Consider the following 22,547-nt stretch of genomic DNA (forward strand, 5'->3'; position numbering starts at 1 on the left):
TGACTTTCTAGTTTACCACAGTCATTCCTTCATTCATATTTTCTATCAGTTAATGGTACCAGATTTCTGCTACATTTTAACATGCAAAACAGCTTTGCTGTTTTTTTTGTTTTTTGTTTTTGTTTTGTTTTGTGGGGGGTTTTTTTGGGGGGGGGTGTTTTTTAATGCAGAACTTGCTCTGTCCTGATTAGATGCCTTTGATTATGTGTTTCTATTTTTTATAGAAATCTGTGAAATCTAATTAAATTTGAATTTCATTTGGTGATGAAAATTATATTGTAGCAGGGGACAGAATTTGAGCTCATGTGTTTTGTGCCTACAATCTTTTCTTTTACATTTTTTAAAAATCCAATGTTATATCAGTGCTACACTATGAGCTTTCTGAATCTTTACTTCGCCATAACTACAAGCAATATACTGGCAGTGGTGAACCAATAACGCTACCACATTGGAGAAGAATAGCACCTGGAAGAGAACACGAGGTTTAAAGGTAATTAAAGGCACAGAGAGAAATAAAGGGGATTTTACTGTGGGAAGAGAAGCAAGCATGATGCAGGGTGGAGAAGGTGACAGTGAACCACCATTTGTCATAGTTGTCAATTAAAGACTGCAAAGCTCTTTACACCAAATTCACTTTCAGTTAAATAAATTAAATACAGAAGCTAAAACTTAAACAGATAGAAAAAGAACTCTGATTCTGTTTGTCAGATTTAAAAGTGCATTCAGAATTGCCTCTGGTGCTGTCTCACAGTTTTCTGTAGATACATATAATTTATCCCTGATAAGGGTTACCACATACACAGACACGTTAGCCCTTACACACAAACACCCAGACAGAATTTCAGTCCTATTGAGAGGATGTTTGTGGTGCTTGAAGGTCACATTCAGTAATGAATTTAGTGGAATTGTGGCAATTATACACACAAACTGTTCAAACATTCACACACACATGGTGTGTGTGTGTGTGTGTGTGCGTGAGCAAGCAGGCATGTGTATGTGTGCGTGTGTGTGCATGCACGTGTGCGTGCATGCATGTCCCTTGACTCCCTTCACTCCAGTGCAGTGATGATTGGGTCTCTCCACTGGACTGACTCCACTCCTGCTCTGCCATTTCACTCAGCACAGTGAGAAATCACCTAGTCAGTCTAGGACTATTACAGAGTAATTGGCCTTTTAAAGAGGGGTTCCACCATGTGAAACAGTGTAACAGAGAATGATACTCTTGTTGCTCCATTCCCCATTTTGTCCTCGATTTCTCTACCCTAGCATTCCTCACCCTTTCTGCCTTTACTTCTTGTTCCCACCCAATTCTCCTGTCCAGCCACTCTCACCATGTCTGTGCCTTTCAACATCATGTTCGAGCTGCACCGTGTCTTCTGCTGACTCTTGCTGACCTGTAAAAGCTCAGCGTTGTAGCTGCCTGTGTTTCTACCTTCAGCACTGGACAGCTCCCCGAGTGGACAGACCAACTTAATTTTGAAAGAAACATCACAATGAAGCTGCCGATCAGAGCAGAATTTTGCTAGCAACGACGTGCCATTACTGCCAGCCACAACACTAATATTAAAGATGACACTGTCCACACAAAATGACTAAACCAACCAAAACAGCAACAAGAACAGAGACAGCAGAAAAAAATTTGACGTTAATAAAAAATGAGCAGCAGTAAAAAAGACAAAAAAACAAACAAAAGAAAGGCCAACAATAGGAAGATTCTACAACTGTGCTTCAGGTTCAGTGAGGCTGGGAGCTAAACACTAAATTATTGAGCAATTGTTAAGATTCAAACCACAAATGAACCTCACGCTAGCGATACCAGAAAGATAAGTTGTGACTAACATCACTTGGTCGCATCTTAAGGACATAGATTTTTATACTATGAAGCAAAGTAGTCCAGACCTAAGGAAAGGAGAAACCTACCACAATTCTAAATAAATTGTCTTTACATACCTGAACTGTTTTGAATCTTCTGGGAAAAGGGCTGAAACCATGTGTTTTTTTATGCAGGAGAAAAAAATCCTTCATAACATATAATGCAAACATAATGAACTTGCTAAGTCATTGGCTGAAGATATAACTGTATCTTTCTAAGGGTGTAGATGTCTGACATATCCAAAACAATATGATGTCAAGTTCAGTCCTTAACAGCAGTAACCATATTGAAATATATGACGAATGAAGGTATATACACTTAAAATAAAATGCACAAAAGCCTTTTGAGGTGTGATGATGACGATGATGTTGATGAGTTTTGTTTGTGCCTAATTATCATCATTGCCCTGGAATTTCAAGACATACAGGAAATGTGCATGTAATTTTATGTATTTATGTATTTTTGTGCATTATTGTTTATTCATTTTGAGCTGTGTGCTATGAATCACTGTATGCTTTATGAGAGAGGATTGTTACAGGTTTTATTGTCAGACAAGCTCATTTTGAGACATATAAATTTATTCTGGTAATGCAGTCTTTGTTTTTAGTATTAGTGATGTTTGTTAGCAACTGAGAAATCCTGGAGGACTTTGCTTTGCACTCAGGTTCTTGACACTGGTTAAAGTGTCTTCATTGCTTTTTCATAATATGTGTTTGGATGTGCACAGCTCTTTAGGCTTGTGTATTCACAGAGATAGGACCAGGGAGAGAGCTGTGAAAAAGTGATATGGGGAAGGAAAGGGAATAATAAGGGGAAACAAGGGGGAGGGGGCATGCATCAAACACATCAGCACATTAGCAGACTGTTTGGCTTAGAAAAAGGCATGAGGCCTCCCAGGAGATGAATCACATAGGTAACCGTGTGTGTGTGTGTGTGTGTGTGTGTGTGTGTGTGTGTGTGTGTGTGTGTGTGTGTGTGTGTGTGTGTGTGTGTGTGTGTGTGTGCGCGTGTGCGTTTGAGTGTGAGAGAGAGAGAGAGAAATGGAGTGAATGGGGGAGACAAATAGGCGAAAAAACAGAGAAAAACACTGTCTGAAAATGTGTATAATGAGAGTGTGAGCATGCGTCTCTCCGTGTGCCTAAGTGTGAACATGTGTTCTTTTGTGTGTGTGACATGTGACAGGAAGAACAGGACTCGGGCCCTGAGAGAAGAGGTGAAGAATGGCATCTTGAACAGTACACATCATCTGAAAACCATAGGAAAAAAAAAAAAACCAACTACAACAACAAGGACAGAGTGAACCTGCCAACACGAGCTCCATATTTTTACAACACTGGAATCACAGGTTTAGTCTGGACACCTGTAACCTCTCCCTTTGGAGATTGTACCCAGGAGGAGACAAGGGGTCTGACCCAAGACACTCTATGGGGAATACATGTCCCACTAAACCCTAGCAACCTGCAGCTGAATGTCTGGGTTACTCTGTATGCCACGTTGTCATGGTGACCCTGACCTGCACATGCTATAAGGTATTGGATGGCTGAGAAATGGCAGCCAGTGATGTAAAATGATTGTAGAGATTGTACTTTAAAACAGGATGACCTGGGCAGTAAGCATCTACCCTATTAATATACTGTTTTACAACATCTCAACATGGATTAAACTGCTACAGCATCAAACCAAGCCTTCATGTGCAGGGATCGGCAGCAATTTAGACATAGTTGTTGCGCCATGCCAAAAGATGCCAAATAAAATGAATGTGTGTGTGTTCTTGATTAAGAATTTTCATTCAGATTACTGAAACATAACTGCATCATTTGCATCAGTTTCCAATGCTGGCAGTGGGGTGTTGCATAAGCTTTCAGTTGGACTGTTTTATTACAATAGCTGAAGAATCTTATGCTACACTTCACCGATAGAACTACTGACCTACCCTATCACAGGTTAAGTTCAACAGAAAATTAATCTGCTGGCATTTTTTTTCTTTTACTATTTTATTTTTCAAGATAGCGCCATGGGATGAGTGTGAGTGTGAGTTTGTTTCTGATATAGATTATTTTTTGGATGGCCCTACTTTCCATTACTACACCCCTAAAACCATGTCTGAAAAAACAAACAAAAAAAAAAGTCGCAATCCAATAAAGCTTACTACAAAACTGCCGACTTATTCACATTATAATATATCAAAGTAAATGACTAAAGAACCCCCACTAGTCACAGGAAAGAGCAGAAATGTCCTTCTAAGACAATACTTAATACTTTTGTAATACTTTCTGGGGATTTACCCATAATGACATCGTTGCGTGAGCATCAACCAATGGCTGCCCTTTTGTGCTTGCTCTCTACAAATTTTTATTTTTTTTTATGTTCTTTTATATACCCAGCTATTTGCAGTTTGAGTGGTTAACTACAAAAAACATGCATGCAGTACAACTACCAGCAGGTATTGCAAAATGTTGTTCAATTATTATCTTAGTTAAGTTACTACAGTTTTACTAGTTCACTACTCCCAGCTGATGAGATACATGTGGTTTGTCTGTTTTAATCTTCTTAGCCTGGATTTGCTTTCCGGCAGGCATGCTGGAAACCTATGCATGCCGTAATATATGATACGTTGAATCTTTATCCAGGATAGACGTCAGCGGATCAGATTAAAAATGGATTTTTCTGACGCTTGAAGACAGTAGCCGTCTGGCCAATGAAGAATTGCTGGGTGTGTTTTGCTTTTTTTTTTAAACCAGGTTTCTGATCAGAGACATGAATGGCAGAACCTCCCCTTAAAACTAAAGCAAGTATATTACCCAAAAGACAGATAGTGAGGATTGGCCAGAGGGCCTATAACTCTCAGTGCATATGTACAGTTCTCCCACATAAAAAAAGAAAAGAAAAAGAACTCATGGATTTATTTAGATTAGTCACTTGCTGAGCTTCCATTTCTTGTCACAATGAGTAGACAGGGAGGCTTTTGGACAGGGGAAGCTACCTCTAGAAAACACATTCATGCTGCTAGCCAGACAGGAAGACATCAGAGAAAGGGAGAGAGAGCCAGCAAAATTCAGGTCCACTCCAAGCCAGAGAAAGACAGAGAGAGAAGAGAGCAGGAGAGCAGTAATACATTTTCATCTGAAATATTAAAGCCTCTGCATTAATCTGTCTTCGCTCTCCCTGGGGTGCTAGTGAAGGCTCTCTCTGTCCTAGAGTTCCCCTGGAAAAGGACAGAGGCTGAGTGCTGCACCTCCTGCTTCTCTTCAGGACACAACTACCTCTCCACCTCTCCTTTCATAATGGCCATTAAGGTGTTTGTGTGGGAGTGGGCTGTGTGCTAAGGTTTTCTGAAATGGCCGCTATGGGGTGCAAGCATTGTCTGACCAGTCTGACCAAATTTGAACTTAAGGACAATGGTCCTTGACCACCAAATTTTTGATGGCTGATTAATTTATATATATTTTGATATCAAGTAAACATGTTTCAGGATCTAACATTAGAGGCAGCAGGCCAATTAGCTTATTTTAGCTATTTCATATTATTTAGAGTGATATAATCAGTCGATGGAGTTATCACACACACTGATAGGTGGAGTGTGGGTTATGCTTTCAGTCACATTGGTCTGTCTGTTAGCAGGATAACTCGGAAAATTATGAACGGATTTCGGTGAAAATTTATGGAGTTGTTTGGGGTGGTACAAGAGACTATTAAATTTTGGTAGCGTAGTTTCGGCACATAGAAAATTTGAGGTGGGCGAGGTATGCGCTCTACTGAGTCCCCTACTTAGTTAATTAAAATAGCTTATAAGGAATTAACTACTTTATTCATTTACAGAACACAGTGAAAAAAAAAGTTTCACTTTTTTTTTTAAGTTGGAAAATGACTTGAATTAAAGTGACATCTGTGCACTTTGGATCGTACCTTGGCTTCTATAAATATGCAATGTTCAATCACATCATTTTAAATTTCAGTTCATCATTCTAAGAAATATTAATAGATAACAAAATTCATTCATTTTTGCTGCGGCTGATTAAGTACGCATCCTCTCTGATGCATTAACTATTATTTTAACCCTAAATGGACACTGATGCCAAAGTCAGCAGATCAGTTTAAGATTCTTCTATTGAAGACTTAAATTTAAAAAAGAAAAAAAAAGGGTGCTTCTAATGAGTGCTCGCTCAGCTGGATTTTTGGTCCATCAAAGCCTTCAAGCTTTTAACACCTACTCTAAATGTTCTGCTGGCATCTCATGAAGGTGGTGGCACCCATCTAGCCTTTATCTAGGCCACCAGATCCGCAGCTGGACCCATCTGGCCCAGCTTTCTCCTCGTTCTATCTGCGCACATACACACTTGCACGTGTGGGCACACATGAAATCCATCACACAGACACACACACCAGCTGTTGTGGATTACCAAAGAACAAGTGCAGTATTTTCTGACGTCTGGCCAGTGTTTGATGGCCTCGCCCTGGATGTGACCCAACAAAAGCACAGGCTTGGTTATTATTACATATAATAGCACAGTGTGTGCTTTGCTTTATATGCACACTGGCGACTACCTATAGAAAGAGTGGATTATGAAAAATGGCAGGTGACAGTTCAGAAATAAGTAGTTATCAGCATCCGTCACACTCACTAAAACCCAAAGACTTTGCAAGTTACAAATAAAAAGCACATACTATAGATAGTACCAAGAGATTTCATTCTTTGTGGTGCAAAAAAAAAAATCAGACAGCTTAAAACAATCCCAAACCGATTGCCAAAAAGAAGCCCATGAATTATGCCTTGTGCTTTCTTATCTGATCACGGGCTAACATGGCTACTCAGAAAAATGTGGGTTCTTTTAATCAAGATGGTTTCCACTTCTGAGAAATGGGAAATCTGTCTGCCCTCACCTTCATCTTCCTTAACTTCCCTCCAAACATTGATCTTACACACTGACCCTCCAATCTTCCCACTACCCGATCTCAGCTTAATCTTCATTATTCTCTCTAATGCCACAGACTCTCTCTGGATGGAATGTCAGCCCCATCTTTGCTAACCCTCACAGCATCCAGCGGTTCCATACCACTCCTATTTGACAACACACACACACACAGTCCACAAATTCAAAGGCGATGCCATGCTTTTGTAAAACAGACGGTTTAGGAGTAACAACATGCAAAATAGTCACTTGGGTACCCAGCTGAGGCTTTAAAGCTTAAGTTATTATGAAGGGGATAGGGTGAAGGCATTGGACTGAGGCAACCCCACCAACTGCTTTCCCACAACTGCAATAAAATATGCCGTCATATCCCTCAAGCATCCCTGACTCCAGCTGGGATCAAAGAGTATACTTGATGACTGAGAGAGCAGTGCATATTAGTGCCAACAACGGCAGCGTCTCACTTGCACCGAGCCCTTCATTCCATTCCATTAATGGCTGTCATGGAAAAACACATGATAGGGTATGGTGTTTCCATTTCCTCAGTAAGTACAGATGCATTACAGGAGAAGACACATCGGAGCACAAAAGTCTTTGCGTGTCACTCACATGCTCTTACATTGAATTATAATGATGGGAAATTGTGTTTCTAGTCTTTGCTGTTTGTTGGTTTGTTTGCTCCACTGATTTAACAGCTGACAACAGCGAAAAAAAACTAACTTTTAATGTGTCCTCTCAAGTGCTGCCGTGAAAGGAATAACCTTAAAATTATTCATGGCTCAATATGCACAACTTTTGCCATTCAAAAGATCAAAACAGATTCCACAGATCCTCACTGTGGCTGCATTCCTTTCAGGCCGTCTGTGACAGGTGTTTTATAGGAAGAAGCACTGTTGTTGTGGATGTCCTATCAATGATTCAATGCAGAACATCAAATGGAAGGGAGAGACAGAGAGAAAGATGTCTCTGCCTGGATGTTCAGAGGCGAACTTTCAATATATAATTCACTGACTTGTCTGACGGATGGGGTGTGAATGTGATGGATGCTCTTTCCGTCTGGTGAAGATTCAGCGTACTTAAACCTTGGATCTCTTAGGCCACTTTGAGTATGAACTACATCACTGCCAAATGTCCTTTTATGATCTTTTGATCCTTGCACTGTACTGCTGAAGAACTGAAATACTACACACATGCACACAAAAACACACACCGAACAGGTAAGTCACTTTCGCGCACGTGTATACAAAGATAACCGACAGCTGGCTCTTCCAATTAAATCAGACGGGTATGTAAAGAAACTCTCCAGCTGAGTAATCAAACATACACAAGTGCAGTGAGTAATAAAAACACTTAATCTAAGACTGAAATAATATTTAATACTGGCAAGTATGAAGGGTGATAAATGTATTTACTCCCCCATTGATTTTATTGATTCACATTACAATAACACTACCTCCACTGAGTACACACTCCATGCAGCTTTTGTGCTTCAATCATATATTTGCAATTGTGTTTACTCAAGTGATAAAGGGTCCTTGACACAATTTAAATGAAATAACTTTCATTTCTGTCCACCATCTTTTTTTGATGAAAAGCAACTGAGCAAAGCTCCACAGTCCAAAGTGAGTGCATTTATTGTTACGTTTAATCGGCAGGCTCGGGCAACAAATCCATGGAACGGAACCATGTAAGATGCCAGATTAGGGGAATACGAAACACACTCTGGAGTGATCGCTACACTAGGGCTTTTGTCTTGCTATCTTTGGGAGAGAGTTGACATTATCCCCCTGGATAAGGTTTTACTATGCATGGATTACCGCATGAAACAAGCTGTGTACGCCCCCAGGAAAATAACATGAGAGGACCTTGGTTGATCCCATCTCCCTCTCCACTCAGGCTCCATCCCTCACCATTCATCAGTGACATGATCGGCACACCTGGGGCTTCTGACACTGTGTTTGAAAATAATGACATCTGCTGTAGTTCCACAAGGGGCATTAGGCCATTTTTCACTGTGTATTGAATAACAGGTTGTGCAAACAAGATTTTGCTTAGTCTTCAAAGCAGTTTAAATGTATATTCCTGCACAGAACTTTTATTAATAACATTAGATTCAATGTACACATAGCAGCCTTCAAAACAATAAGGTAGCAGTAAAATGACTGAGCTAAAAAAAGGAGGCACAATCTAAAATTAGTAAGAGCAATATATTACAAAAAAAAAAAAAGTTAGAAGGTAATTTAAACCGCTCCGAATGAAGTAGCCTCCTTAATATCTTCAGAAATGGTATTCCACTATTTGGAATCTGAAAGTCTTTCTTTCTTTTAGTTTTTAAGATCTAATAACGAGGAGGATCAGACTGACTTGTGGACAAACATAAAACACAGACTCTGCCATGCAGGCTGGTCCTCAGCCACTTAAAGCTTTGTGTACAATGAGAAGTACTTTGAAAGATATGCCCAAATGATACACGGAGCCAGTGCTCTTCAAAACACAGTGCTGCTCAACTTCAATTAGCATGATGCGCTGTCTCGTTTTAGTTTTGATCAGAAGTCTTGCTGCAGAATGTTGAATATTCTGTAGCTTCTTAAAAGACTTAAGAAGGCGAACAGAGCATGTTATCGAGACAGCTTCTTCTACACGAGATGTCATCCATGAGAGGAATGTACAAAAACTTGTACAAAATTATTTTATAAGACTTAAAACAGGGCCATAACTGAAATGTTATTTGTGACATGAAAGTCTCTGGAATGTTTTAAATAGAAAAGAGGCCATTTGAACCTCATTGTCTATGTCAGGTCTGTGTAGGAGAGCCTCGACAACTGCAGCTCACTGTCTGGAAAAATCCTATTGTCAGGGGATGTGTTTTTAATTTTCAGGCCATTATCTGACACTCTGTTATAGTCATGCTTTAAAAAATCTAGTGAAAAGACAGCACAGAGAGGATTCCCTTTCATTTTTAAAGACTTTTTATGGAAGAAAATCAATGCATAAACTCCTGTCTTTTAGAGTTGCATGAAGGTAATAATTTTTTTTTTTGCAAAAATATCTACTTTTGTGCAGTAATTTGATTGTTAGAAGAATTTGCTAATTCTATCCCTTGTGCCATTTGGGGCCTTACATATCATCATTATGTAATGCGTCACAAAATAACAGATGAATTGGATAATCTATTTGTAATCCCATTTCACATTTGCAACAAGGTGCAAAAAGATGTGAATGGAAATTATTACATAAGGAACTGAGCTGCTATGGAAAGCAATGGCTTTTACACCTGTGCAGCTTAAAGGTTTAGCACAATATGAAGAACTGAAGAAATTCGGGGGCCTATGTGGAGTATAGCCGATAACAATGATGAAATATTCTCAATTTTCGTGTCATAATATCCTTGGGAATTCTTTGGAGGAAGTGGCTAATATGGAATGATGAATGATACTCTTATCTCTTCCGGTACACTCCTCAGATAAGAGCTCTCATTGGCTGGTAGTCGTATTGTCAGTGATGTGAGAGGGGAATAAAAAAAAGCCTGCAAAGAAGAAAGGAGACGGAAGAGGGTGACTTAAAATAGAGGACAGAAGGATGAGAATTTCAAACAAAGGAGAAACTAAGTATAGAGGCTTGAATGATAGTGGGAGGGAGGCGAGAGAGAGAGAGAGGTGACCTCCATCTTCACCTCCACCTCCACACGCCACAACAACCCTCTCCATCTCAACCAGGGCATCATGGCACGTTTCCCGTCACTGGGGGTGGCAGCAGGCCACACATTGCAGTGAATCAATCCGACTGCTGCAGCCTCCGCAATCCACACGTTCCTGCAGGCTCGTCATGTACCCAGATGCTACGTGCAAACCAGGAAGTGAGAAATCATGTTCTGCATGCTACACACACCTCAGTTTAAAATTGTGATTTAAACATCTCTCTGTGCTGAAACAACTCAGGTCAAGATACAGATAACTTTGGAGGAACTGCTGCCACACTGTCTAAATGATACTTTACAACAGGGGGTTTATTTTTATATCAACAAGATAAGAGCTATTTGGAAATTAACAAGGCGGTGCCTATTATTTTTATACATTTTTTATTATGTATCTATTTAAAAAGCAAATGCAAACATTAATAAAATTCACAAACATGGTGTCATATGTCTTACTCACAGTGTTCTCCTTTTATAACCTCTCATACAGCTTTAAAGGATTTGTAGGCCATAAAAATGTTTTTCACAATGGTTAATGAAGATTTTATGCAACCACTACAGCTGTAATCTATCCAGAATGGAACCCATTTATCTGAGTCTGGAAGAACTAACCTAGCTAACCTAAATCACAAATGGCACTGCCACTTACAGTCCCCTGGCAGACAAAAATTGGACGTTATTAGATTCATCGTATCCCACCAAAACCTGCCTCAAAGCCACCATCACCGCCAACACGTCAAGGCCCCACTTTCCTTCTTTTCTGCCTCTTTTGTTTGCAAATTGATAACAGAACCAGAGACCCCACAGGGTCTGTAATTCAATATTGGGATCTAACAGTCTCAGATCAGATATGATGGACTGTAATCCTCTCTGCACTTCCACATCCACATGCGCTACTATATCTCAGAGCCCCTTGAGCTATCGGCAAGTAACTGTTTTCTCTTCACATCGATGAACGAATGACTGAATGAATGAATGAATGAATGCGTGAATGAATAAATAATGGGGTTTTGAGAATTAGAAGCAGTAACTGAGCACCCACTGTGGTAGAGCTGTGTTTGATAGCTTGTGATTGAACTGAGTGTTAATGATCATTCCTTAAGTACATGCATATTACCTCTATTACTAAAGCCTAGCCTTTAAAAGTGATCCTACTACTGATTTCTTTCAATTTGAAAAAGGAAGTGGGAGAGACATGGTCAGAGACAATAATGATCCCACTGTTTACTTTCAATTAGGATTATTTCATTCCTTAGGCTAAGAATACCTTTATTTCCCCGTGGAAACATTAGTAACAATTAACTCTGTGGGGAGAAATATTGCCACATTTATTAAAAGGCTGTCGACCTGTTCAGGGTGTACCCTGCCTTTCGCCCTATGACAGCTGGGATAGGCTCCAGCCCCCCCGCGACCCTGAACAGGATGAGCGGAAGCGAATGGATTGATGGATGGATTATTAAAAGAAATGAACAAAAACACAGTGAAATCCTAAAGTTTCCCTGTGTGTAAATCCTTATGAGTACTGGTGCCTTTGCCTCTGAAAGGCAGCCTATTGAAGCTAAATACCATACACTACACACTTTTGCCATTATAGAATCAAGCACAGGACAAGTCAAGTGCTTTATGAAAGGGAATCTTCATCAATTATGCACATTTCCGGCAACACACATTCCACGTTATTCTTTGTATATACTAATATTTCACCTTGGCAACATAATGCTACTTTTTTCCTGCCATCTCCAAGTGGACATTTTTTCCACATGAGTCACAGAGTGATAATTAAGAAGCCCTAAGATGGCCTCAGTCAGTGCTTAAAGTAGGAACGTTTCCCATCAACAAATAAACAAGATGCACCCAGACAGAAATGGCTGATTTATGAATCAGATTTCAGCTCAGCTCAATAAAGCAGGTTTTTTGCACCTGTTCTGCCCCTACCCTTCTCTGTTTTTAGGTTCTTGCCTATACAGCAAGACTGACAAGAAGATAGGAGCCTGTGACTTGTTTTCAAGTCATATTCCTTAAGGACCCACTGACTTTTGACCCCCCGCATGAAGGTTATGCATATTTAGGTTTCAAGAGCTTAAGGTTGGGGTACATTGTTGCAGTTAGGCTTATATTTGACCATCAATGATAACTTTTTTTCTAGAATGTTCTCAGCTGATATTCGTGGCACAGTGGTGTGGTGGTTAGTACTGTCACTTCACAGCAAGAAGGCCCCAGACTGGATTTGAACCCAGGACTTTTCTGTGTGGCGTTTACATGTTCTCTTTGCGTCTGTGTGGGTTCTCCCCAGGTACTCCAACTTCCTCTCACAGTTCAAAGATATGCATGGGGTTAGATTAATTGGGGATTTTACTGTAGGCGTGAATATGAGCGTGAATGGTTGTTTGTCTCTTTGTGTTAGCCCTGCACTCGTCCTATGACAGCTGGAGCTGAGAGGAGGGAGGAAGCTTGAATTATTAGGGTCTGAGTCATTTTTTTTTGTTTATCTGTTTTATGCTGAAAACCTCAAGAATAAAAAAGGAAGAATTTTTCTTACATTTTTTTGAAAGGTGAAGCTGTAATACTGGGCATTTTTCTTAAATGCAAAAGTCAACTAAAGGAGTTGCGTACTCTTACCAAAAGTTGGCACTGGACGTGCCTTCTTCATTTATCGACATAAAAACGCAACACAGCTTCCCACAGACACATGCAGAAAATGTATGCATACTGTATAAAACAATACACCGATAAGTACGACTGATTTGCATTGCATGCTGATTCAGTTCAGTATAGGACACACCGTGCAGACATTGTGGTGACAGGACTGAAATGAAATACTTGTAAAATTCAAATGCGGATAATACCTTCGGGGTAATCTGCATAAAAATGAGAGATAATAATAGAACGGGTAGAATGGTGGTCTGAAATATGTAAAATGTCTGGCCATGGCCCATTCACTCAACTGTGATGTCTATATGCCTTTAACTTGCAGCTGGATCCTTACTTCTGGAACATGCTCTTGTTGTTTTTGACAGTCTTTGCCCCAATAAATTCGTTTTCTCTCTCTCTCTTTCTTTTGTATCCAACACACTGTTTCTGTCCTCCTGCTATCTTTCATTCTCTCTCTCTCTCTCTCTCCTAGCCATCCTCACTCAAGGCTCTCTCTCCCGCCTTCTTCCTTATTGATTCTTTGAGGTTCAGTGAATAGAGCACAGCACTAGCAATGGAAAGGGCATGGGATCAATTCCCACAAAATTTCAAACATTCACTGGGCTGTCACTCTAGGATAATTTGTCTGCAGGCTTACCCGACTGAATAGACAGATGTATTCTGCTTTGTTATTGGTGCCCATCAGTGTCAAGTGTCTCTGCTAGATGTTCAGGGCCACCACTGCATAATGCTGCACAGTTCCAATCATACACGCGCATATTTTACTGTCTGACAAAAATCAACTATACCAGTTCTACAATTCCATGATATTTTATTTAAGATCTCTGCTTGATTAACTTGAAAAAGAATAAAAGCAGTTATTGTGATGTTGTATGTGTACAGCCATGCGATATAGTGTCAGAAGATTTATATCTTCTGCAGTATGTCTGAGTGCATGGTCTTTCCAATCATTTCTATTTGTGTCATCTCACCTTTCATGCAAACAATCTCATGTAACAACATCAAAGATTAAAGAATTTTTTTTTTTTTTTTTAAATCTCAGAAAGTATAGCTACCTTAAACTGGACCATCAATTCTACTTCTCTGGAGCTGGCTATCTGGACTAAAATGTCACTTAATGACTTTAAGCTTAAAATAATAGAAGGTGGCGCACATAAGCCTGCATTCCAACTAGGAAGATATTTGTAAATCGGTGCAGCTGCACACACTGTGCAGAGGCAGCCTTGCTTGGGCCAGCCTCAGCAAACAACCAGAGCATGTCTCGGGAGGGACAGAGGAGCCTCAGAGGCAGCCTGGCAAATCTGAGCCTGACCTCCCTGGAGATGGCAAGAGAGAGCGAGAGAGGCAAACTGGATTTATATCTTTGTTTTTAATCCCCCTTACACGCTTCGCTGGTCCTACAGTAATACTTTGTGCAGGCTTCATGTATAGTCAGGAAAAAATAAAAACAAACAAATCAACAACAATAGCAACAAATCAGGACTCACATGTCAGAAAAAGCTTACACTTCTACTTTTTTCCAGTTTTTGCCAGTAACATCAGAGAAAACAATCATTTGTTGCGATGGCCTCTTTTTTTATTTATTTCTTCCTCTATGAAAATACACGAGGCACTCTATGAGGTTCAGTAACTGACCGTCTTTTAACTTTAAATTCATATTATGCTGGACTGTTATTCTGACTCAAATACCATTGTGTTTCAGCTTAGATTTAAAGAGAGCCGCAGTCTGAGGTCACTCGTGAGATCGTTCCACAGGCTTGGCGTGACGGCAGCAAAGTCAAGACCCCCTTTTGAAATAAGCTTCGACTGGTCGAGACTGATCGGGAAGCAGACCTTAATGATCTTGGGAGGAGTGAATGGATGCAGCATACCTATCACATGCAAGATCATTTAAGGCTTTAAAGGCTTTACATTGAAGTTGACATTAACTCCATATTAAGCTTGTTTTTATTTTGCTCTGGCCAGTCACTGTAACTGAAGTGCCCATCTGTTTAATGACATTTCCAGGTAACAATAAAGGCGCCTAAAAGTAAAAATGTCGGCTTGTTATTCATCATGATTAGAGTTGTTTATGCTGAATTATGTTGTAAGATATGTCTTAACAAACTCAAGAAATCTGTTAATTGCAGGAAGAAAAAAAGAAACTCCAAACAAGCAGTTTCACGATGTAGGACTAACATTTCATTTTCTTAGGTGCCAAGGGAGCCAAGCTGATCATTTAAACCCACAGGGAACAATGACAACAACACATTTTATCTTTTTTTTTAAACGCCTTTGGTAAACAGCTGTTTTGATTTAATAGCCGTTGTTTTAGCCAGTCACGTTACAGCAGCAGGCTTTCCGGCTTTCACACACTTTGACGATGTTTCCCAAAATGTAAACGTGCTGACGCAACATGTGACACTTCCCACATGCAAAAGGCGCTGACTGACTCTACTTTTTCTCTAACTGAAGAAATAGCCATTGATTTCAATACACAGCAACGGAGACCTTTGGATCGCTGGTGGCTGGTGGTTCACAGGTCTGGAATCAGCCTAGTGAGATGTGCATGGAATTACAACCGCACTTTACTGAAGAAGATTTCTTACAAATGAGGCGAGAGACGAATGGGCCCTGAGCCAACACAGAGTCCCATGGTTGCCCAACAGACATTCATTGTGCCCTGCTCCATTTGCCTGTTATATCCCTGCTTGTATGCAGAGAGTGGTGCTGCATACATAACCTCACATAGAGAAAAACAGACGAGGGATTCATGTGTATGGGCACATGCGTGCTGCATGGTTTCCTTTGTGTTCACAAGTACATACTGGCAGTTCTGCAACTACTCATGGATATGAGCTAAGGAGCTAAAGTAAAAGGGGGACAGAAAGCACAAAAGCAAAGCAAAAATAGATGGTGTAATACAATGACACAGAGCAGACACAATAACCACAGGGAACGAGGAAGAGTGGGGGGAAAGAGAGGAGAATAGAATACAAAAGGACTAGGTAAAATATGTCATTATCCTCAACAGACAAAGATTTTCTGTCTTCCAGGACACAGAGATTCATTTAGATCTTCACCAAAAGTAGAAGCAATAGCACGTGGTAACGAAGCAGAGAGGGGAAAAAAAAATTTTTTTTTAACACCTATATGTAGTCATGATGATCTGAAAACCAAACACTGTACATTATAACAACTTAACACGTGAAATCACTTGCATCTTAAATCATAGTTTACAGAGCATTTTATTATCTGCCAAGAATTTGTCATATTCTGTGTATTGATACAACTGAGCCTTAGAAGAGGGGATGTTTTGCTCTTAGAACACCATGATGGCTAGATGACTGGGTCAGAGCATCTCCAAAACTGCAGCTTTTGTGGGGTGATCCCAGTCTGCAGTGATATCTATCAAAAGTGGTCCAAGAAACGAAGAGTAGTGAACCAGCGACAGGGTCATAGGTGGCCAAAGCTCACTGATGCACGTGGGGAGCAAAGGCTGATACATTTACACACACACTTACACAGAAACTCAAACACACATACACACAATAACACAAGTTATTCACATATTTCCCAAGATCAAAGAAAAAAGGAATTACAAAACAGAACTTTCCAACTTCTGATGAATAAGTTCTCCTTTAACATGAATTACTGCATCAATGTGGTGTAGCATGAAGGCAATCAGCTTGTGGCACTGCTGAGGTTGCTCTGAAAGTGGCCTTCAGCTCATCTGTAATTTAGGATTGGGTGTTTCATCATCTTCTTGACCTGAACCAGAAAGATTCTCTAATGGATCAGGTCAGGTGATTTGGCTGACCAGTCAAGCACAGTCATGGTTACACATGGCCAGCAAACCATTTGGCACTGCAGGCAGGTGTCTCTGCGTGGTGGCTCTTGATGTACTGACACCAGCCTCGGCCCACTCCCTGTGAAGCACTCCCAAGTTCTACAATCAATTGCTTGTGCACCTTTTCCCCTCCAGTCAGCTTTCGATGATTTTTGGGAAGCATTGATGCAGCACTTTGTGAACAGCCAGCCTTTTTCACCTTCTGTGGCTTTACCCTCCTTGTGGAGAGTGTCATTGTCAGCTGGACAGCTGTAAAGTCAGCCGTCTTCCCCATGATTATGGCTGTGTGTACAGGATTAAACAAACAGATAGATGGCATTTATACTGTCTGAACAGTAATTTACTCAAACTTGAAAAGGACATATAATATATTGAGATACTGGATTTCTGATTTTCATGGGCAACAAGACATAACTTTTCACACAGGCTTCATTCAAGTTTTGTTTTAGAATCTAATCATTTCTGAAGCTGCAGACACCATGACAACGATCAGCTGCTGTCAGAGGTTGATAAATATAGCTGTAAGAGTTTCTGGTGAAATATCTTACAGTTAAATTGGCATCACTCACTGAAGAAGCGCAGGATATTTTTCTTCAAATTTTCTTCAAATATCTACTTTAAAATTCTGGCATCATCAGCTACTACCTGTGCTTACCAAAGAGCTTTCCTACTTTCATTTTGGCAAACAATTTGGATTTGTTGTTCAAGGTGCAAATGATTTGGAAAAGATCTTAGTTTGCCTTATTATTTTGTAACACAGATTTCTAAAATATTAGCAAAAAAAATCCATACTCATTCATTTCAAGCTCAATAAACTCTGTAGAGTTGTGTTTTGGTGCCAGTGAAGTGGCACCTGCAGCCTTTACTAAACGCAGAGAGAGAAAAAAAAGAGTCAACAAGTGGGCCAAAATGTCAGCCCACCCTGCGTGATGTCAACAAGTAGGCTAGAGACATATTTAAAAAAAAACATCAACCTCAAGAAAATTACTTTTACATTTCAAAGCTTCTATTAATGGAAGGCAGCTTACTAAGTACGCTCTAGCTTCTGAAGCCTGTGCCCTTTTATACTATAGAGTACAAATAGATACTTCCTGATGTTCACACAAGGGGGCTGCCTACTTTGGCAGCTTTCAGCTGTTTGGCAGCTCTTTGTGGAGTGATGTAATTGACTCTGGAGCAGTGGATTATTCTGCAGGAGGAGTCAGAAGACTGTTTGTATTTCTAGCCTCATGTCACAGCTGTTTCTACCCAAATAGGCTTACCACAGCCAATGCTCCCCCACATTTGGGAAAATAATGAAAGTGCCATAGCAGTTTACAAAAAAAAAAAAAAAAGAAAGAGAAATTGTTTAACATCCATTTTCCAATCAGCTATGCAGAAAATATGTTGCCCTAAGCTAAAGGAAAATATATCACTTAATCACTGTCATTGGAGTATTTGCCACCGACTTGTCTTGTGACAAACACGTAGATAAGAGATATGATGAAGTCATCCAGAACTGATGTACAAATATGTGAGCTACAGGAGAAATGTTGAGGGAATAAAGGTTCCAGTTTTCATAATGATACTTTGTCATTGCCCTGTAGAGAAGCAGGGTGAAAAAAGAACAGGAAGCCATTCAACAATAAACTCATGGTGAGTCCAGTTACTGGAAGGTTAGGTAAAACTGCACCTGAGCCAAAAATCAGCCATTAAAATCAAAGATCCCATTTAAATCCCCAAATGCCCCCAACATCACTAAGTTGGAGAAAAAGTTACATCTTACGTAGTCATACCCAGTGCCAATGATTACACACACACACACACACACACACACACACCATGCTCCACCCACATATAAAAGTAAAAAATAAAATAAAATAAATAAAAATCTGTGTGAAGTTCAGAACATGTCCCTTGTGTAATTGATCACGAAGGCTTCTTTCTTTACACAATGCAAAATATGCTAAATTCACAGCTCCCCTGCTTTAAACCCTATTTCCCTCAAGCCTTTCCCTCACTTAGCCCTCTCCATCTGCCATCTCTCTCTTCTCACAACTCCCACTCTTCAAGCTCCTGCTTTGTTGTCCTTCCCGCATTTGCTTCCTTCCTTCGCCATCCTCTTCAACTTTATGTTGTTTTCAAAGTATTTCTATTCTTTTAATCCATTTCCTACTACGTATATTTCTACTTGTCACTGCACCCATCATATTTCCCCTCTTATTTTTTAGTTATCTCCTCCTCCTTACCTCCCTGTAGTGTTAAAGCTGTACCTGTGGCATTCTGCTCCCAGTATCCTCTCATCTAAATAGGATGTGTGGCCTTGCTATATCTGATTCCTCTAGACATCAGGTGAGAGCTAACCTTTCCCATACTTCGACACCTCACCGGCTCCTGTTATTTGTTTTCATAACACAAATATGCTGTCCTTGGTCACAGCATCCATCAAAAAGCTTTAACATCCCAACTCTAGCAGACAAAAGGAAATAAATTCCACGAAATAGAGCTCTGCCTTAAACGGTGCTTAAACCACTGTGAGGAAAAAAAGGACTCCTCCGGAGGTAAGATTCATATCGGATTAATGCACAAGTGAAAGATAAAGACAAGAGGGGTGAAAATACTGAGAATATCCTCGGATATCTGCCTGTGCTAATGAATATGATTAATGTTAAGCTGCTGGAGTATCCACATATATATATATATATATATATATATATATACACACCATGATTTACAACAAAGCATATGAGACAAAAGAGGTTTTCTTCAGCCAGGCATACAGGTACAGATAATAACTCATTGAAACACCATTCTTCCTGTTGTAAAGAAAAAAAATCAATAAATAAAATAAAAGCTCTTATGGAACACTCATCTGGACACTCACACACATAACCTCAGACAACAGTACTCACTTATACAACTCCATAAATTAAAAAAGTGAGCTTACGCGTTCGGAAGCGGTGGTGTGGGCGTGTGGCCGGGCCCTTTCCTGGGCGCCCGTGATTCCAGCGTGACGTGGGCTTGACAGGGGCTGGCGGTTGAGCGGTGGTCGGCTGTACCTTAGCGGTGGCCTTGGGTGTAGCTGTAGCTGTGACAGATGTCGTAGTGCTGATGGTAGGAGAAGTCTGCCCTGGCTTTGAGTTCACAGCTCCATTACGTCCATTACCAGCGCTGCTTCCTTTTCTGACATTACTTCGGGGGGTCACCTCCCTACCGCTGAGGGGTGGAGTGAGTCGGGTGGCACGAGTAGCAGAGGTGGTAACAGTCCCGCTAACGCGGGTGCCAGCACGGTTATGAAGGTGCGGGGCGCTGTTGCCATCTCCATTGGCAGTGCTGCCATTGGCCGAGTGGTTAGCTGGTGGCCCTGATCTAGTTCTTGGCGCTGGGGCGGTACCGTCTGCAGCTAGCGGCGTGGTAGTTGATACCATTGCTGTCGTAGAGGCTGCTAAAGTACTGGTGGCAGTGGAAATGTCAGGTCCCTTGGGCATGGCACTGGGTTTGGAGAGAAATATAGGATCCTGTCCAATGCTACCTTTAGGATCCACTAGATCAGTAGGGACATAGTCTTGGACGGATCCCACCACAATCCATTTTAGCAGCATGAGACTGAGTCCCAGTCCCACAAAGCCCATGACTAAGGGCACGGCACAGAGCCAGGTCTGCTGGCGAGGCCACAAAGCACAGGGGCCACAGCGGAGAGGGCCCGGGGCTCGAGGAGATGCTTGCTCTGCCCCTGGTTCCTCCAGCGTCATGGCTGCTAGAGTGCTTGCACCAGAACGATCACTCATCCTGCTGGAGATGTTTTGTCTCTTATGGTACTGAGGAGGTCAAACAGGTGGCCAAATTATACAATGGCATGTAAGAGGAAGGACAAGAGGGGCTGAAGAAATGCTGTGCATCTTAGGTAAATACCCACACAATGCCTAGTCTATATGCCTTCATGCAGAAGCATAAAACATAAACTAATGCACAAACACCCACAAGCAGAGCAGACACAAAATAGCCTAAGTTACTCAGTCACGTACTAGGTGTAGGCTTACTAATTAAAAGCTGGCACAGCACTCAAATGCATACACAAGCAATATAACCTACACTCCCTCTGGCGGACAACAAACCAAACACCTAAACTCACAGACAGAAATGCACAAGAATAGACACACAAGCACACAGGTTATGGACAGGTGAGAGAGAGAGAGAGAGAGAGAGAGAGAGAGAGAGAGAGAGGCAGGGAAGGGGGAGGAGGGTAGGGTGGGCGCCTCACTGTAGTTCAGCGCTAACGAAGCGATGATAAATCCCAAGATGCTTCACTCCCTTGTTAAAAAGCCGACGCAAAAAAACGAAAGATATCGATCCGTTGCATGGCGAGCTTCACATTGGAGCTGTAAATCCATATGCGTGTGTGCGTGCGCAGACCAACAACCTAGGCTAAGGCAGCACCCTTCTCCACTCAACTGGATGATTATCGGCCGAGTAAGGTCGGGAAAAGACAAGCCACAGATTGTTCTTCAATTACTCTACTCTTGGGTTTCATCGGAGTTTACATTATAGCCTGTAACTTATGTATAGTGTACTAATAGGCTCCCTTTTCCACTTGCAGTGTCTTTGTAGGCTGCTCCAACTTTGCCTCTCACAGCCCCTAGGAACGGCCACCCTTTCACTCGCTCCAGCTGTCGATAATCCAACCCAGTGAAAGCCACGGAAACTGAGACGAGGCAGGGCAGAAGGGATCTGATGTGATCTGCCAATGAGATTGGGGTGGTGTTGCTGTTGGTGGTGCCCTGAGAAGCGGGCTAAATCCAATTGATCCTGGTCTAATCCATACGTTGACCACCCCTCGCACTGATTTCCCGGAATGACAGCGGTGTGTCTCCAGAGGAGTCTGACTGCAGTCCGTCCCTGTGATAATAGATCCGGTGTTGGTGGGGGGAAAATGAGCCCCTACGATTCGTTTACCTTCGCTGCATTCCCACAGTGGTGCAAGCAGTAGAAAGGGAGACGGATAGAAAAGAGGATGGGGGAGAAAGCGAGGGGGGTGCTGCTGCGCTGAAAAAAATGATGCGGCGGCTGTTCTTGGAGGCTGCAGACTAGGGAGAGACAGAGAGTGAGGGAGAGAGGAGGGAGGGAGGGAGGGGAGACTTGCTCAATCCGCGGTGAATGATGTGGGTTTCACGGCTCCTATCCCATCCGGCGCTCTCCTCCGGTTCATCGCCGTCCTCAATACTCCAAAGTGACGAATAGTGAGTGCCCCATCTTCCCCCCGTAGACTCCACGGCTGTAGGAGTGCTCTGACTCCTTTATCAGCAAAAAAATAGCAAGAAAGGGAAATTTCTGGTGGGTAAAAACAGAAAGGTAGTGGGAAAACAAGACAGAGAGCATAGATGCGTGTTGGCTAAGCTCTGCAGCAGATGCAGATAGGAGGCAGAGGGAGGAGGCGGCAGCAACAGCAGCGCGCACCACACACACACGGCAAAGAGAGGAGAGGCGCTACCATAGACACACCCCAGGGAGCGGTGAGATAGAGCGAGGGAGGGAAAGGATGAGAGGAGGAGGGAGGCGCCACCCCAATGTCTTCCACCAGCGGCACACAAGAGCAAACAAACCAAACACCAG

At 41.5% G+C, this 22,547-nt stretch overlaps 1 protein-coding gene across 1 annotated transcript in view; it reads right to left on the reverse strand.

Moving 5' to 3' along the window:
• nrg3b (neuregulin 3b) overlaps positions 1 to 22,083 on the reverse strand; it is a 209,522-nt gene extending 187,439 nt beyond the window's left edge. Inside the window, exon 1 of the mRNA XM_030755072.1 lies at positions 19,885 to 22,083. Within this exon, the coding sequence (XP_030610932.1) occupies positions 19,885 to 20,725 (841 nt within the window). The 5' untranslated portion in view covers positions 20,726 to 22,083. The remainder of the gene's footprint in view (positions 1 to 19,884) is intronic.
• Positions 22,084 to 22,547: the final 464 nt, after the last annotated feature.

The sequence above is a fragment of the Archocentrus centrarchus genome, chromosome 19, assembly GCF_007364275.1.
Source record: "Archocentrus centrarchus isolate MPI-CPG fArcCen1 chromosome 19, fArcCen1, whole genome shotgun sequence".
NCBI classification, from domain to species: Eukaryota; Metazoa; Chordata; class Actinopteri; order Cichliformes; family Cichlidae; genus Archocentrus; species Archocentrus centrarchus.